Source organism: Lissotriton helveticus, chromosome 3_1, assembly GCF_964261635.1.
Source record: "Lissotriton helveticus chromosome 3_1, aLisHel1.1, whole genome shotgun sequence".
Classification (NCBI taxonomy): domain Eukaryota; kingdom Metazoa; phylum Chordata; class Amphibia; order Caudata; family Salamandridae; genus Lissotriton; species Lissotriton helveticus.
The window spans coordinates 456,820,803-456,840,413 of NC_136061.1; the positions used below are offsets into that span (position 1 = coordinate 456,820,803).

Genomic DNA, 19,611 nt, shown 5'->3' on the forward strand with positions numbered 1-19,611 from the left:
TAGTTGTTTTGTGTGCCCTGTTGTATCTCCTCTGACTTGGTGTTGTTGGGTTGAGGTAGGGTGTGAGTATGAAGGACCGGAGGGCATATGCACTGTCCACTATCAGTAATAAGAAGTTTACATTAATCACATGCTCACATACATCCACCTGTAATACGATTCAAGTGATTTCCACACAGTGTCTCACCTAGCAAGTATCCTTCGCCGAATTCCCCCGCAGTCAGGCGTGCGTAGATCCCACTGTTTTGGAAGATGTAGGAGTCGTGGGTACTCCCTGGGAATTTGGCTACTATGTCAGTGATCACGTATTTTGCATCACAGATCACCTGTACATTTTTGTTGTGGGTGGATTTACGGTTCCGATAAATGTACTCTGTGGCAGCAGGTGGGCATATTGGTATGTGGGTACCATCAAGGCAGCCAATGATGTTAGGGAACTGTTCCATCTGATAGAAGTCTGTCTTTGTCCTTAGCAGTTCTGAATGCGTAGCAGGGAAGCTAATGTAGTGCTGCATTCTCTGCAACATGGCATCAAGGAATTTTTTAAAGAAACGGGACAGACAGCTCTGGGACACCCCACCTACCGCAGCAACCACCCTCTGGTAGCTTCCAGATACAAGCAGGTGTAGGCTGCACAGCACCTGCACATGGGGTGGGATGGCGTGCGCCCTTGGGGTAAGATAGTCCAAAAGTGGGTGTAGGTCCCTAATGAGGTCCAGGATTGTTTGTGGGGCCAGCCTGTACCTCAGTGAGCTGGAATATTGTGATCCTCTGCCTATACACCTGCTCCTCCCTCCTCCAGACCCTCTCTCCTTCTGCCTGGAGCCGTAGCCGCCTCGCAATGACATAGAATGCCGCCATTCTGGTGTAAGTGGTGCATTTTGGGTCCTTTTTTATAGCCTGCACCTGGTTACCACCTGCTTTCAATCCATGGTAAATACTGACTCTTAAATACCGAATTTCATGCAAATTCGGTATTTAAAAGGGGACCTACATCTCGAAATTTATGTTTACCATTTCTTATTTACCGATTCTGTACATTTACTGATTCTGTAAATTTACCGATTCGGTACCGTTACCGATTCGGTAACTTTACCGATTCGGAGACTTTACCGATTCAGCTACTTTTTGGTCCCCTACATCCCGAATGCCCAATACCGGTCGGTAATGGCCGAAATTACCGAATTTCGGCCGTTACCCACCGGTATTGGGCCACCTACATCTGGCCCTATATCCCCAAAATTGTACATCGCCATGGTAAGGAACATTATACACCGCACAACATAGTTGGACAATTTCGCAACTGCTACGCCACCATGTATAAATAGCGAGGTGGTGGTGAATCTCTGGATCTAGCTGAATACCTATCAGACATAGCATGTGCCTGCCTGTTGGATGGCCACAGTGAGTATCTAAGTCAGCCGATTGAGGCATCCGACATTCAAGAGACGATATGCTCTCTGTTGAATAACAAAGCTCCAGGGCCAGATGGCCTCACAGCAGAGTTGTATAAGGAATACACTGAACTCACACCTCATCTGCTTGAGGTTTATGGTGAAGCATATGAAACCGGACGTCTTCCTCCTTCGCTTCGATGAGCCTTGATTATAGCTTTACTTAAAAAGAATAAAACGACTGCGGTGTGTGAGTCATATCGACCACTATCCTTGATTAATCTGGATGCAAAAATATCAGCAAAAATCCTTGCCGATTGACTCCTAGCTCGTATCCCCCTTTTGGACCTCCCGGATCAATCGGGTTTTATACCGGAGAGCTCTACATCTAACAATCTCCGCACTATATTCGTCATTTTCCACGTTCTGGATCCTGCTATCCCTGCAGCTGCTGTAATGTTAGATGCAGCAAAAGCATTTGACTCTATCGAATGGAGGTACCTGTTTCGTATTCTACAGCTTATGGGATTTCCTGCAATTTTTATAGGCTGGGTAAGGCTACTATATTCTGGCCCCACGGCACGAGTGAAGGTGGGTGGGTTACCATCGCAGGCTTTCCAGATAGAGCGCGGTAGCCGCCAGTACTGCCTGTTATCGCTGCTACTATTTTCTATAATGTTGGAACCTTTTGCGTGCATAATACGTCAGTGGCATAGAGACAGCTCTCAATTTCATCCATCACCCTGTAGACATTTCTATGTATGCTGACGATATGGTGCTGTTCATTAGAGAACCTCAACACCACTTGGCCCCTGTGTTACGTGAATATATACAATTTGGTCTGTTCTCCGGGCTGACCATTAATTTGGACAAACCGGTAATAATACCCTTCACAGAGATCACCACCCCTCTAGTTTGGAGTATCCACTAATGTGGTCCACTGACCCGGTTAAATACCTTGGTATTTGGGTACATCGGGACCCTGCGGTCGTCATTTGTGAAAATTATGGGAGAGTATGTACAGCCTTAGACCTCCAAGTAGACAAATGGCAAATGCTGCCATTGTCGCTGGCGGATCGAATTGCTTTTATAAAAATGATAGTTCTACCGCATTTTAATATCTTTTCAGTAATAGTCCCATAAAGCTCACTAAACTTTTTTTCAAAACGCTTCGATCATCACTGTTACGACTCATTTGGGGCGGCAAACAAGCTAGGGTGGGATGGGCAACGCTGACATTAGTTTACGCAAAGGGCAGATTTTGTGTTCAGGATTTTTATATTTATTATTTATGTACCCAGGCGCAATATGCTTATTATTTGTACCACCCTCATGCCTTCATCACCCCACATGGCGGTTGAAGATGGCGACGTGCACCCCACTCCGCTCTCTGGCATCATCACACATTTAAAAAAAGGCACACCGAAGACTGAAATTAATACATTGGACACTACTATAGCCGCATGGCAGGCAATTGGGACACTGGCAGCCAAATTACCCCTATATGCTCCAGCCTTACCCTTGGAGCATCACGCAGCACTATCAGTTGCACAACAGGAGTGCCAAGTGCGCTCGCTACGCGAAGCAGGTATAGCTGCAATGCAAGAAGTGTACCCAGAGGGAACTTTTGTAACATCAGAGGAGCTTCAATACATCACCAACCCAACCATGTTGTTTCAATCTACTTTACACAATCTGAAGCTTGCCCTTTGGGCGCACTATACTACGTTCCCTGGTGAGCCACCAGCTTTGCACTATTTACAGCTATTACTAGTTGCACCAACAAGCTGTAAACTGGTGACTAAATTATATAGTGCGGGATGAGAGGGTTACAGCTCCAGATAAAAGCATGGGCCGCTGGAACGAACAGATCACCCATTCCCTTACTCTACTTGAATGGGAACAGGTATGCACCCTAATTAGCTCTCTTACACCAAATCTGAGGATTATACATTTTAAGTATGTTCACCAAGCGTACCGCACGCCCCACTAGTTACATAAACTAGGCCTTTGTGATACTAGTAATTGCAAGCATTATGGCCAAGCAGAAGCAGACTTCTGGCATGTAGCTTGGGCGTGTGGGCTTGTGTGTAGCTTCTGGGGTGATGTAGTGCAACGCATACAGATCATGGTCGAGACCCAGCTGCAGTGTTTGCCACAGGCCTCTTTATTATGTTATGTGCCTCAGTTAAAAGATATCACTGGCAGGTTTGTTTGAATTATGTAATTTATGGCAAAATGTCGAGTGGTGTTGACATGGAAGAGCACTCTCGCCCCTCGAGCAGATCATTGGCTTAAAGATTTAGTGTACTGCAAAGGAAATCTTCAACTTTATGCAGAAGAACTTCCATCCTCATGTAAACCCAAGGACATATTGGAGCCATTGCGACAATACCTTTGATTGAAAGCCCAGGAATAATCATCACTGTACCAGGAGTTATACTACTATGGTATCATGATTTAACCAAATAATTTGATAGTATTGTATGATATGTGAAGCACAGGATCATGTTGCTACTGAAGTTCTGTCAATCACGAGTTGTTTGTTCTTATTGTGTGAATGCGCTGCCTTGCAAGGCAGATATGCCATTTATGTTTCTCTTTTTTTTTTTGTAAAAACCCAATAAAGAAATAAAAACATTAAAAAATATGTTAGGGGCTACCCGATTTCATTGCCATGTTCATAGACTTGGCATCCTGTCTTCCTGTGTAATAATATACCTTGATAAGTGAGATAGTCGTTGCAAACACAGAGTGTTAGACCTGGCATCTTTGGCATGGTTTCCCCCTATCTTTTTGCCTCTACCTCCTGTATTTTTGATGCTGTGCTGGATTTCGTTTTTGCTGGTTTAGATGCTTTGGGCACTTTGCCACTGCTGTTCGGTGTCAAAGTACAAGTGCTCCCTGTGTAAAATTGTTATTGTGATTGATTATCCATGATTGGCATATTTGTGTCACCAAGACGTTCCTAGTAAAGTGCACTGAGTGTCCCAGGGATGGTGATAAGAAATGATACTAGTGGGCCTGAATCACTGATTGTGCCACCCAACTGAGGAGCCCTAAAATGGTGTCTCAGGCCTGCCACCACAGTGCTTGTGTGCAGTCTGTGAATTGCCATGTCCTCCTCTGGCCAGGCCTAACCCTTCCCTTTCTGTACACAATGATCACCCCTATGGAAGGCCCAAGGTACCCCCTTGGGCAGGGTGCAGTGTATGTGATAGGTAGGGCATGTACTTGTGCAGGTGACATGCTCTGGTAGTGAATTACCGCCATTTTCGTTTTTCACTATTGTAAGGCTCTCTTGCCCCATAGGCTATCATGGGGAATGCTGGCTACAGTGGCTACCAGCCTATCTTCCCATAGGAGCAAGATTGGACATAAAAGTCTGGTATCCCTGAACTCAGAATTTAATAACACATCTTTTAGGAAAGGTTGTTTTTAAACCCTGTGAACAGCACTTTTAGAAAGTTGCTGTTCTCTTGTCTGACCTTCCTGTGTGCCTTGGCCTGTTTGTGAATTGACTGTCTGGTTTGTGAGTGACAGGGGCTGGGTGGATCCCAGAGGCTGAGTGGGCCATCCCTGGGCTGAATAGCTCCATCTGCATCTAGAGTGGTGGGAGGGGGTAGCACCTGGGCCTGAGTAGGGCTGTGCCTGCCTTCCACAATGCTGGCTCCACCTCCTGCTGGGCGGCTGACGACCCTGTCCCTCTCCCTGAAAGGAAAGGAGAGGCCAGGAAAACAAAGTGCTCAAGGAACACCCAGAACTGGTTCAGACCAGGTTCAGAGCCCTCCTGCACAAAGGGATCAAAGACTTTTAGGGGTATAAGTACAGGACCCCTGGCTACAGAAAATTAGATCATCCTGGAATCAAGAAGGAACCTCTGCCAAGGAGAAAGCTGAAACTGAAGAAGGAAGACTGTCCAGCTGTTGCTCTGCTGGACTGACCTGATGTTGCTTTGCTGCCAAGGAGAGGGGTAGGACTTTGCTTTGTGCTGTGTCCCCTTGCTTGAAGGAATCTCCAAGGGCCTGAGAAGAGCTGGCTCCCTGTTAAGAAGTCCCAGGAACAAAAGGACTTCACCCCCAAATTCCCTGAACTCTACTGAGAGAGTTCTGTCCTTCCAAGAGCCAGTTGTGGTGCCTCTGGTAGTTGTACCTGTGTTGGGAAGCTGGAAACCAAGCTTTTAAAGAATTTCTGCAAGTTTTGTTGCATCGCTCGCTTGCGGAGCGCATCTCCGTCAGTATAAGGAAATTCCCGCCGCTACGAAGGCCGAGATCATCGCAGCGCCTGTTGCCGCTGCCAGAGTCGTTGCTTCCTTCGTTTGCAGGACGCACCAGTCCGGTGCGGGAAGATTACCATCGCTACGAGAGTCGTCGCAGAGCCTGTCGTCACTGGGTGAGATCGTCGCACGCTTGCTTGTGGACCGCATCACGTCGCTGCTAGTGTCATCGCAGAGCCATCGCATCGAGGAGCTGCGAGAGGAAGATCACTGCTGGTCCGCGCATCATGGCTCCGGAGATCATCGCAGCCCCAAAGATCATCACATTGTGCCTTTGCAAGCTTTTTTCACTATGGAACCTCCGCACCAGAATCCATACAAGGTATCGCCTCCCTCCCCATACAGACCGGATTCGTCGCAACACGCCCGCTAAGTCCAGCGGGGTTGTCGCATCGCCTTCCCATGGTCTTAGGAGTGACGCATCGCTTGTTTTCCACCGCACCAGCTTCGTCGCATTTAAAGGTACTGTTGGCTAAACGTGACGCAACTGAACTTTTCACGCAACTGTGGATTATTTTATCGCAATTTTAAAAACTATTCTGAAACCATATTCTTCAACTGTGTATGTTGGATTTTTGTTGTTTTGGTCATGTGTAGTTTAGAATAAATACCTTTATTTTTTACCTTTATTTTTCTAAACTGTTGTGAAGTCACTTTATGGTGCTTTCACTGTGTTACTGTGAGTGTTGGTACAAATACTTTACACATTGCCTTTGATAAGCCTTGACTGATCGTGCCAAGCTACCAAGGGGGTGAGCAGGGGTTATCTAAAGAGTGTTTCCTCCTTACCCTGACTAGAAGCAAGGGTCCCTATTTGGACAGTGATACCTACCGCTGCCAACTAGAGACCCCCTGTTCTAACACCGAGGTGAAGAGGGATGGAATTCCAGTCGGTGTTGCCCTTAAGTGGAGACCTCTCCTTTTAAAATGGTTTCGATCACTAAGGGATTCATGGTGGCCAGTCTCGTTCATGGAGATGTGCACGAACAGCTGTTGAATCATTTGAATAATTCAACTGTAGTGAAAATGGCTGTTGTTGACTTAAACAAATGGGTCTCTTCAAAATGTAACCCCGAACTCATGTAATGTAAAATACCACACAATCTTACCTGTTAGGAGTATGTGATATGTCGGGTACACATACAAGGCACACACATGACACTTGCCACACATTTGTCAGACAAGTCTATTAAACATCTGACACTCGTGTAGTAGACTACAAGTCTTTTGTATGTGTGTGATACATACAGCCACACATAACATCTGTGCCATACATCTGAAACAAGTGTAACATTCATGTGTGACGCAACCAGAACATGTGCATGTCAAAGACATGGATAGAAAGTCAACAGCCTGAGGTCCCTCTCATTGTCCCCTCATGATTGGAGTCCTCTATTCTATTTTAGTATAGATAACCCTAAGGTGGAATCACAAAAAGTGATTGTCCAGATCCAATTTCCATGAGATGTGTGCAATAAGTTGGCCTCTTTTCACAGAACGTGTGTACGATATAGAATTTTCGACAGTTGGCCATGTAAACATACGATCCATCTATTCAGAGAGTGATTGAAAATCCACAAGGACTATTTGTGAGTAAATATATGTTATTGTATTAGTAATAAAAGATGACTATAAATACGCAGTAGATAAAATTACTCAACGTGGAATAAAGCAGATAAGCCATCATAGATCGATACTTCCTAGGTAAAAACTTTTAGTGTTTGAGTCTTTAAAAGACTATGGGCCAGATGTAGGAAGCCTAATACCGGTCAGTCACGGCAGAAATTACCGAATTTTGGCCGTTACCGACCGGTATTAGGCTTTTCAGATGTAGGGGCCTAATTTAAGGATTCGGTAATTTACCGAATCTGTAATTTTAGGAATCGGTAAATTACCAAATTCTTAAATACCGATTTGGTAAATTACCGAATCCTTAATGTAGGAAGCACTCAAGTGAGTGCTTTTCACATTTAAGGATTCGTTATTTACCATTAACTACAAGTTGGTGGTAATTAACGAAAAACGTTAAAAAAGCAATTTTGTGCTTCTTTAACAGTGCCATGTGGCAGACATACATGCCCTTAGGGCATGTAGGTGTGCCACATGTGCACCCATGCACTATTCAGGGGTGCAACAGGATGTCAATGTGACACCCAGCCACCCTTGTAAATGGTCCCCCTATTACCGATTCGGTAAATACCGAATCTGTATTTACCAATTCGGTATTTTCCAATTCATTCCTATGGGCCTCCAGGCCCATAGGAATGAATAGGAATTACCGAGTCGGTAAATACTGATTCGGTATTTACCGAATCGGTAATACCGAATATTACCGATTCGGTAAAATGTACAGAATCTTTACCTACACCCCATTTACCGATTCTGAAATACCGAATCGGTAAAATTCGGTATTTTAGAATCGGTAAATGGGAATTACCTACATCTGGCCCTATAAACCAAGTCGAAAAATCTCATTGTTACGCTTATAAGTGTGGAGATTTGGTTAGAAGGAGTATTTATTTGAAAATATGTTCTTGAAATGTCACTAATGTGTGTTGCAAATCTGTGAGAATATCTTGAAAAAATGCCCAAGCACTTAACAAATGTAAAAAAAACAGTTGATGGACAGAATGCAGAAAGTCTTGTTGTGTCGTCTTGTGGTGTTCTGGAGGGGGGCGAGAGTGCTGGCACAGTTGGCTATCCATTGGTGGAGGTCGCTTACCGCTGTATTGGCGTCTGTCGCAGTTGGGGTTGAGTGCAGGTGAGGGCCGAGGTAAGGTGTTCTTCTGAGACTTTGTTCCAGATACTGCATGTGAGGCAGCACATGTGCTTTTGTGCTGTGGGCTTCATAAAGGAAAAATGGATGCAGTGGTGGTCTGTCCAGAACAGTTCCATGGTGTGGCTGAAGCGAATGTTGTTTCCTCCAGCGAAGATGGGGTCGGGTGTGTGTCCTGCTGTGAGTGGGGATAGAGACAAGTTGCTACAGTCCTATGTTGGTGAGGTTCTTTAGGAGAGCAGTGGAGTTGGGATCGCTTTGGTTGTCCAGGTTGAAGTTAAAGTCACCTAGTAGTATGTAGTCCATAGAGGCGAGGGCTTGGTCAGTGATGACATTGGTGAAGGTGGTGCGGGGTCCAGGAGGTCTGGAGGTGAGTGTTCCGCTGAGCTTCATTCTGGGGTTGGGCTGGATCTGGAAGTGGTTGTGTTCCATTGGGGGTGAGGCGTCATCCGAGTTGGTGGTTGTCATTTGGAGGGAGCTTTTGTGGACAATGGCGAGGCCTCCTACTGGGCAGTTGAGGTGGTCTATTCTCAGGATCTTGTATCGTCAGACATGGCGGTTGCAATGTCTGGTGCGGTGTTTGCTGTGGTCCAGGTCTTTGAGAGGAAGGCAACGTCAGACGTGTGAGTGTTGAGAAGTTCCCAGATTTCTACAGCATGTCCGGGCAGGGAGCGTACGTTGAGGAAGATGCAGCTCAGTGGTTTGTGCGCGGTGACGTCCGGTGAGTCGGGGTAGCTGCCGGGGTCCGGAGGTGGGTGAAGGTGTGTCGGCAGTATCTGCAGGAGATAGGGCCTTGGGTGTTGCTCAGTGTCGAGAGGTGGCAATTGTTATTGCGCCAGGGGTTGTGTGCGTGGTGTATGCCAGGGTCGTAGTGGCGGGGGGTTGGGCGACCAGGGTCCCTGGCACTGGTCAAGGAAGGGTCTCAGACCTGGACTCGGGTTGTCGGACTCAAGACTTGGCTTTTCAACTAAAACCAGCAAATCAGCACCTGGATACCCTCACGGGTGGTTAGTTGTTCTATACAAGTATTGTTTGATTTATTTATTGATTGACTGGGTAACTGTTCTGGTGAATATGTCTTGTCATTTACTGAAACTTGTCTGCCTAGTCTGCCTTCCTGGTCACAACACGGAATCTAGTAAAGGAGGGAAAGAAGGAGGTCCACAGTGGTTTACTCAAAGTTGTTGAGCTTAGTGTCAGTAAGGACTCAGAGATTAAGATTGAGATTGACAATAGTATCAACAACCTGCAATCTGTGCTTCACGGCTGATATGCAATTATGCATTATACACAACAGTGATGCGTCAGCAGTTATAATAGTAGATGTATAAGTGGCTCCAATGTACTCTGATTGAGGTTGTTGTGTTCAGCCTTCTTTGATAGTTTGAGGTGCTCTATATTTGTGCTAATAGTAAAGGGTAATGTGAAATCGTGCCCAGTGAGACCAGGATTTGGATTCATAACCTTCAAGGAGGTCATGAACATCCTCCTGGTAGAAGAAAGAACTCCCTTTGTGGGGGTGCTGATCATGGTTGAACCTCAGCACCCTTTGGTAAAGTGTACATATATGTTTATATATATTTCAGTGACATCAACTAGCAGACTGTCTGACAACATCCCTTGCCGTCACCTAATGGTATTTCAGGGGTAAACGTACTGTACATGCATGTGTAATGTGATATGCATTATGTAGGGCCTGATTCATGAGGCGATTTCTATCAGTAGGTTTGACTCACTTAAGGGAAATTCAAGGGTAAGTAAAGGCAAGACATACCTGCTCACAGGAAAATCTTTGTGAATCGATCAACAGGAAGTTAGGTGCCTGTAAGTGTGCATACTGACGTGAACATTCAAGGCTCTCATGAATACTCAGCCAACTGCTGAAACAGCCAGTTCCTACAAGGTAACCTTAAGAAAGCAAGTCTTGTAACACTGACCGCAAAACCAATAGTGTTCTGTTCCCTGTCATTCAGCTACTTGTGTTGCCTACGTTGGATGCGCAAACATTGTTGCCCAGTAGGCATAATCTGAGAATTGTACTTCGTAATACCTTTTATGGAAATTCTAACTCTTTGGCTGTTTTAACCACAAAAGAGTGGCCTTATTCAAGGGGCCCAAAATAACATTTACTTCTTAGTTTAGTCAATTGATAAAATGGTGTAGTTTAAAAAATTCGAACAACCTTTTACTGTGAACACTTGTGTTTTTCCTCCAGTTGGATCTATGGAAACCAAGTCAGTTGGAGAACATTCATCCCAGAGCCGAGGTTCATGTCATGGTGCCAGCATCCTTCCTGGAAGAGCTGAAAGAAAGCCTGCTACACCATTCAATCCCCTTTGAGTACGATGATTCGTCTTCAAATGCATGCTTAAATGTAATCTATTGGTGGGTGAATGGGGCCTAGTACTATTTATGTTTATATTGTGGTTACTTACAGAGAGCTACAAACCTGCCGCATCCGTGCATTGTGGGATCTCATTGCATGGGCCATTAAGGACCGTGTAATAAGAGGGTGAGGGGAAATAAGTACTGTATACAAAGGGGCTTCTGGTCCTGTAGCTGTCGCAGGGAAGAAGATCTTGTTGCTAAAGTATAAGGGTCCTCCCAAAGGCTGCTGTGTGGGAGACGATTAAGGGTAGGGAGATGCGCATTTAGCCCGAAGGCTTCTAAATGTATGTGAGCTCTGCCCTTCTCCCAGTTGTTGACCTGCAGCCCAACCAGCGCTGTCTGAAATCTAGGGAGCCCAATACTTCAAAAGCTACAAAGACATCTATGGGACGAGCATGTCGTATGACATAGGTTCTTTTCAGCCCTTTAACCATACGTGGATGACCCAATCCAGCAGAATCTACCATGCAAAGAGCCTTCCGTTACATACAGATGGCATCTCATACAAGTGATCTCGCTGGAGCCTCAGAGACTTGGAATCTTTGAGGCTAAGTGGGACGGTTTTGAATGGTTTATGTAATTTCTTAAACCCTTCGCAGTTTGTAAAGGATTTAAAAGCTGAGGTTATTCATAATACCTCTACCCCGTAAATCTGCTCGTTCTCCGGCTACAACTGGTGCAAAACTGCAACACAGGAATAATTTTCGATATCAATTGGGTCACTTCCGCCTCCCCAATGAGTTCTGCGCAGACTCCGGGTAAAGGGAAAGAATAAATAAATAAAGACATTCGGGGTACATGATCTGAATATCTTAACACTCTCTTTGAACAGAAGTCATTCCAACAGGGTTTGGGTACCCTGATCACAGCACTGTCATCTACCATACACTGTATCAACCCAACATCCTTTGCTTCAACAAAGTTCAATTTGAGATGCCTCGGGGGTTCTAGCCCTAAATTTTGAAACTCCCTCATACCACATATATCAAAAGAGCAAAACCACCTCGCGTTTAGCAGTGCCCTTAACCCCTCCCACGCTCATGACGAGCTCAACTCGTCATGAGCCACGGTTCCCGTGTGCTCATGATGAGCTGAGCTCATCATGACCGTTAGAACGCTCGCACGTGGGGCTAATTCCCCCACTGTGCTGAACGTTCTATGAAAACGGGTGTGGCCGTGACGAGCTGAGCTCGTCATGAGCACCGGGGTGCTGTGCGCGACCCCGCCCCCCAGCACAGCGGGGGAATCAGCCCCGCAGCGAAGGGGTTAAAACATTCTGGGGCATATTTACAAGGGCTCATCGCCACCAGAACACCACCTTTTGTTGTGTTCTTGTGGCGATAAGCCCTTCGCCTTATTAGCAAGGCTGTGTTAAGCCACTTAATGTGGCTTAACCCCGCCTTATAAATAAGGCCCCTTTTCATGCAGCACTTAGCATGAAAGGGGCAGGCAATGGGTGTTTCGGTGCATGTTCTGCCGCAACACCCATTGCTTTTAATGCTGCCCTCTATTTACAAGAGTGGTGCAAATATGGAGTAGCGCCAAAAATAAGACCAGGGAAAACCTGTTCTTAAACAGGCGCAATGAGGAGAAATTATTAATTTCTCCTTGTTTTTGCAATTTCTATGTCTGCGGTATTCTGCAACAGCAAATCACCATTAGTGACTGTTCATGTGCAGGAAGGTGTCCCTTCCAACACATAAGGAATCATTTGAAAATGACGTTTTGCAACTTCTATGTGCTGCATTCTGTAGCACACTAGAATGTACAAATCGCCTTTACTGATTGTTTATGTGAAGGAAGGGACACCTTCCTACACATAAACAATCATTCCCTATGGTGGAAGGATACCTGCATTGGCACTAGGCAGTTAAATTTAGCACCAGTACTGGAGGGAGTATGCAGTTCAGCACTGCTTTTTTGTAAATATGGTGCATCCTTGGCGTTCGCAATTTTGGCTTGGCGCTCCAACAGTTTCTTGTAAATACCCCTACCCCCAGTCTTAACCTGGCGAAACTAGGAGAAATTATTGATTTCTTCTCATTTTTTCTAATTTTATGTGTGCTGCATTATGCAGCACACATAGATAAAGCAAATCACCATTAGGGATTGTTCATGTGCAGAAAGGTTTCCCTTCTTGCACGGAAACAATCATTTAAAAATGACGAGTTGCAACTTCTATCTGTGCTGCACAAAGCAGCACACATAGAAGTTACAAATCTTCATTATGGATTGTTTATGTACGGGAAAGGACACCTTTCTGCACATAAACAATCATTCCCTCAACTCAGGCACCCTTGCACTGTGGTGCAAGGGTGTCTGTGTTGGCGTTAGACAGCTAGATTTAGCACCAGCGCTAGGGGAATCTCAGGGGGGGGCATCACATACTTGTGAATACGGTGCATCCCAGCATTTTTAAATTGATGGAGTGCGGCGTTAGCAATTTTAGAGTGACACTGTGCTCCGTCAGTTTATTGTGCAGTGAATCATTAAATATTGTTCGTTCCGGTTCGGTACGAGCAGAGCAGCGCGCACATCAGCGAGCTGAGGACGAGGCGCAATAGCCCGCTCCAAAATCTCTACCGGCTGAAGGAAGTGTGCAAAAATAATGCGCGAGGTACCATAAGACCTCCAAGACATAGGAACAGGTCAATAACCTTTTTCCTTTTCACTTCTTAACACTATATTTAATGATTCATTGCACGTTATTTCACGGTCCTGATGAATGCCCGTAAGTCCTAGAACAAAGGCTATTGAGGCAGAAACATGTCAACCAATTTTTAACTTCCTGTCACGATTTTTCGATACTCAAAGTGCAACTATAACTCATTATCCAGTTAACCAGATGCACTACAATTGAGTCTACCAGACCCAAAACCAGACCTAATAAAAATTTTTGTCTCCCTGGTTTTTCGGTCTTTTTATCTCTGGCTCACTACTGCACCAACCTTGGGTAATAACCTCCTGGTGGAGGCTGCATAACCTAAATAGACCTAATGATTATGCACACACGTGAATTATAAGCGGAGAATCAAGATATACCGCTTAAGACACCACCATACCCATCACGTGCCTGAGGGTCTTAATATTGGGACAAAAACCCCCCACCATCCTGCAGACCTAAGGTTGATCAGGACAAGTGATCCTTTCTCCTGTGATTAGACTATTGCCACCCTTATGCCATGACCAGCAATACCGAGGATGAACATCTTTATGATATGGATGCCCTGAAAAACCAAAAGATTACCATCAATATGCCAGGGCTGGCACTTTGCCAGGAATAGTTGCCCTTATTACAAGGATGTCTCGAAATTCCCAAAATTTCTATCAAAATATCAAACCTAGCGTTTTGCCAGACGTGGCACTATCATGTTTTAGATACCCCAGCTTGTCAGAAAATACCACACTTATGCAAAAGCCTGCCCACTTACATATGTATTGATCCTGTGGAAAGTTATACAGGTGGCAAAAGTAAATATTTCTTCACTTTTCGTTTTTTGATAAACTCGCTTGAAAAATACCTAAACACACAGTGAGGACCAGCCTAGCCATCACCGTGTGGGTTATGCAGCCCCTCCACAACTCCAAACACTACACACATGCACCCAAACACAGATGAATGCATGCTCACTGTGGAAATAGTTTTGAGCATATATTTTCACTTGCCTTCCTATTGTTTAGTGCACAGGTCATGTTTTGTCTGCTTCGATTCTCTTTGCACCACAGATTCTAGTAGAATGCATAATAACTGTTATTCGCCTAATTCAGCACTGTGCTGTCTAGAAGAATGTGACAGCAGGCCTGCCATTGGTGAAGCAGCTCCAAACTGCAGGGTTTCATTAAAGAGACCCTAGTTGGAGTTTGCAAACTCATCTCCAAGCACAGTACTGTAGATCTGTGCTCTGACTGGCATGACTGTGCTTATCTGCATTGGTGACCGTGCAGTGGTGTCCAAGAAGACTGGCTGTCAGGTTTCAGAAATTCAGACCAGCTAAAAGCCACTGCCATACCTAAATTTCTGTGCCTATCTCTAGACCCAAAAATCGGATGAGAAATAGGGAAAAGAGAATGACAGAGAACACTTTGACCAGAGCCCACTCTCCTAGGATTCGTCTATTTACAGGGAAGCATCACCATGTCTTGTTGTTATAGAAGTAGTTAAGATATGGCCAGATGGAAGACAGAGGGCATACAGTCAGTACTTAATACCACCTAAGTTTCAAAGAATGGATGAATTACAACTGAAACCAGACTTACTGGTACGAGCAGCAGATGATACTATGATGCGCTGACAGCCTACCAGGAATCTGTCAAAGGCCCCTTGACGCTGCTCAACACACACTTTAAAGACCCTACATACAAATGGGACCAGAGGCACCATCAGTAACAGAAGAAGGTAGGAACTAATGGGAGCCAAGGGAAGTGAGGGGAGAAAAATAATGATCTGTAAGGAACACCAAATGAGAGCGGACTGTAACAAGAGTCAAAAAAGCCAGTGCGACTTACAACTGTGGCCCTCTCAGAATTAAGGCCCCTCAAGAATTCTAAATAAAGCTTTACCCCTCTTGACCTAGAAATAACCCAAACCCAGAAATGAGTGTGTGTGTATATACTGAACATTAGTGGTTTAGTATTCTCACCCATCTAAGCTTCTGCAGGCTTTTCTCCATACCCTTCAGTAACCTTGTGCCTAGTGCCTAGCTTGAATCCTGACATATATACAGTTTGTACTTTGATTTCTTATCACTACAAATATCTGAAGCTGTGCCTGTCACACCTTTAGACCCATGGGTTGACTGTGGAAAAAAAGAAGAGGTGATGCCTAACTATCCCATTGTGAGTAAACACATAGTATGTACCTGAGGGGCGCTAGAGGGCGCACAGCGGAATGGCTGCCTCATAAGACAGCTCCGCCGGCCGGAGTCCAATAACGGGTGAAAATAGCGGAAAGTTGGTGCTACCGATGTCGACACAGACATATAACGGGATCGGAAGGTGAAGGGAACATTCTGACACGCATGGAATGCCGATCGGCGTACTGGTGATCCTGAAATCAACCATTGAAATCGGAGCAGCCGAGGACGGACACCGACCAAAATGGCGACCTCGTAACTTTCAAGGGGAGAAAAACACCAGCTGCACTGCACACTCGTGAAAGGACACACAGAGCGACACACAGCAAGTAGATATCAGCTGGTGCTCTGCGGAATGAGTGACACTAACGGCTGCATAAACCGTGTATGCGAGGAGGCATAAGGTGGAGGAGGGAGGCGCTTTCTGCTGCGTGTAGTGCAGGCGAGACGTGTGCCACCGTTCCTATGCCCCGCTCTGCTGCTACGGTGTTGTCATAATCTAAGCGCGACCGCAGCCTTAATCTGCTTCCGCTTTTAAGCGTGCAGTAGGCAAACACCACTGACTGTATGTAACTACGTGGGGGCGCTCCTTGAGTACCGGAAGTGGTCGGACGGTGAGCGACCCGAAGCTACAAGATGGCGGCGCCCATGGGCTGATGTAGTGCCGGGGAGGAGGCGAGAATGAGACCCGGTGGCTGTGAACGCCAATAGTGGTAACCAGCGGAAAAATATTGCGGAAGGCGGCGTGCTACTAACAAGTGGAACCTCAGAGTGTCCTGGTGGATATTGCGGGGCAGCCTCGAGATTACCAGCGCTTCAAAACAGCAGGAAAACGAAGTCTTGGCGCAAAAACAAACGGCTCCCACCCAGATAGTCGCAGATTGTGCAGCGAGGTTGGAACTGTGACTTTGGGGGCAAACTGTCTCACTGATGGATAAAACTGGTCAGTAAGTGGTGAATATCGATGTGTGCCATGCTGTGAGCGAGTGGAGCAAACTGATTGCACGGCGACAAGACTCTGGTGCACACAAGTTGACAGTGCAAGAAAAAAGGGGTGGACACAGCGAAAAGAGATTCCCCCATACAAGTGTACCCGCTTGGGAGACGGCTGTTGAATAGCTGGCAGGCACTATGGGTAAACCAGAAAAAGTTCAAACCAAGCTGCCATTTGACAACAAAAAGGCCACGAAAGGGACCACGGCACAATCGGACACTGACATGGACGTGGGTGCAGAGTCGCAGAATACAATGGAAAACACCCTGAGAGCCATCCACAAGAGCCTGCAGGACGTGCACAGTAAACTAGACTCCATCACGCAGAGAGTCGACAACATGGCTGCGAAACTCGATAGACACGGGGAGTGACTAGAGGAGGCAGAGACCAGGATCTCAGCGGTAGAAGACGAATCACATGCAACGACACAGAAATGCTCTGAGATGGACAGAGTGCTGGAGGTCATTAAAAACAAGTCCGAGGAGTTGGAGGCGAGATCCCGCCGCAATAATGTACGCATAGCGGGTGTCCCTGAGTCGACCAACACTGGTAAGATGGAGACATACGTAGAGGATTTGCTGAGATCGATATTTGGATCTGAACAACTATCGACAGTGTTTATTGTCAAGCGGGCGCACAGAACACTCGTGCCGAAACCAAAGCCGGGTGCCCCACCCCGCCCGATAGTAGCACACCTGCTCAACTACCGAGATAGAGATGTAATACTGAAACTGGCGAGGGAAAAACTAGAGATCGAACACCAAGGTAACAAGCTACAATTTTATCCGGACTTCACCATTAATGTGCAAATGGCGCGCAAAGAATTTGCATCGGCGAAACAGAAGCTGAGGGAGATGGAGGTTACATACGCAATGCTATACCCTGCACGTTTGAAAATAACCAAAGACGGCAAATCAGAAATATGCCAAACTCCCAAGGAAGAGATTAAGAGATTAAGAGATTGGGACAGCGTCGGCGGGAGCAACGACGTCAGGAACAAAATCGGGACTCTGATTGAGTTGGGAACGGTAAAGGACACCGAACTTTAAAGGTGACGTATTGCCCGCGACATGGCATAATCGAATTACGACACTGGTCCATCTGTCATTGGTAGAGAAGAGAACGATCAGTCGGGAGACAGACTAATGTGCGACCGAACTGCTGGTGAGGTGTACATTTAATGCCCCATTAGGTGGACACGAAGGACCGAATGGGGTGTTGCTGAAGTGTATCTTGCCGGGGCGGTGGCAGAGAGCTACTGCTATGGTGAACTGATGTCGTGTCGCGGGGGACGATCAGAGTGGAGTGGTAAAGTAGTACCCAAAATAATGAGCAGTGTTATTAATGCCAAAGTATCAAAGCACTACAGGTTTATGCGATACATTGCCTAGATACCTTACAAGGACTACAAATAGCTGATCAGTCTTGTCGAATGTTCGCCCGAAATCGATTCTGGTGGGAAGCACTTGGGTAGGCGATACAGTGTGTTGACGCTATAAATGTCCATGGCTAACAGACGTACCTGTCTGAGAACGTAGCTATACCAGCTCTAAACACGGTACTCTGGCCACATCCACTATGTTGGATGCAGTCATATGACCCGAGTGGACCCCCCATAGGGTGTCCCCCTACAATGGTATTGTTTTAGTTGATGTTGATATAAGGGTGTGTCTTTGGCATGATTGGGGTGCTGAAATGGGTGGGGGAGGCGGGGGAAGAGTTGGGGAGAGTTGGTCCGAAGAACTGTATTTGAGAAACACTGCCAGACTCCGAGGGAAACATGTACTGTTTTTTGTATGTTGCTTATACTACAGATGTCACACATCAACTACCAGACGACTGTTACTGTTATGCAAATGTTGTCACTAGAAATAAGTTGTAATGGCGGTAACACAAGCAAGTCATTTAAAGCTGATAACCTGGAACGTGCGTGGGCTGAACAACCCCAAGAAAATTAGGCAGATACTGACATACCTAACACGTATGCATGTTGATATAGCTTATCTTCAGGAGACACATGTTGACCCGCAAGCAAAGACACGCATTGGTAACAGGTGGGCGGAAGCGGCGTATAGTGCGGCTTACTTCTCCTATTCCAGAGGGGTGCTCATATTGTTGCGGCGTGGGTTAAACTTCAAAATGGAACAAGTACACACAGACAGTGAGGGGCGGTATGTAATTATCACGGGCATCCTAAGGGGACATAGACTAAACCTACTGAACATCTATGCCCCAAATGTGGACGATCCTCAATTTTTTAACACCATCTGGATGAAACTGTCTCAACTGCCAGACATCCCAGTGATTTGGGGAGGTGACTTCAACATGGCTTTACGCGATGACGTTGACAGATCAAGGTCATCGACAGAAACACACAAAAAAGCGTTGCAAACCCTGAGAGATCTAATGGTAGATAGACACCTTGTGGACCTATGGAGAACCAAAAACCCACACAAACAGGAAGCCACACACACGACAGCAGCCTTTGGCAGCTGGTCACGGATTGACTACTGGATTGGGTCACCAGAAGTGTTACAATGGATGGTAGATGCTGTTCACCTTCCTAGGACACTATCAGACCACAACCCAGTACTGCTTACACTTATGCTACCTAATTATATGCCCCCTCTTTCAGCTGGCGATTCAACGCGAAAGCGCTACAAGACCCATGCTATAGTGACACGATCAGTAAAGCGATAACTGATTATTTCAACCAAAATGAGGCTACTACAGACGACCCGGGACTATTATGGGAGGCCTTTAAAGCCACAATTAGGGAGGTTTGTATTAGCACCAATGCGGGCATACTCAAAGACCTAAGGCGGCAATTGGAGAAAAGAGAAGCTGACATACGGAAACTAGAATTGGAATACGTTGAGACGCAAGATCCGAGTATTTTAGGTAAAATTAGACTTGAACTGACCGAATAT

General features: G+C 45.9%; 1 protein-coding gene across 1 annotated transcript in view; it reads left to right on the plus strand.

The window, feature by feature from the left end:
* The window catches only part of LOC144822608 (carboxypeptidase O-like), a 344,789-nt gene that overhangs the window by 25,705 nt on the left and 299,473 nt on the right, over positions 1-19,611 (plus strand). The window contains exon 3 of the mRNA XM_078680335.1: positions 10,662-10,786. Within this exon, the coding sequence (XP_078536461.1) occupies positions 10,662-10,786 (125 nt within the window). The remainder of the gene's footprint in view (positions 1-10,661; positions 10,787-19,611) is intronic.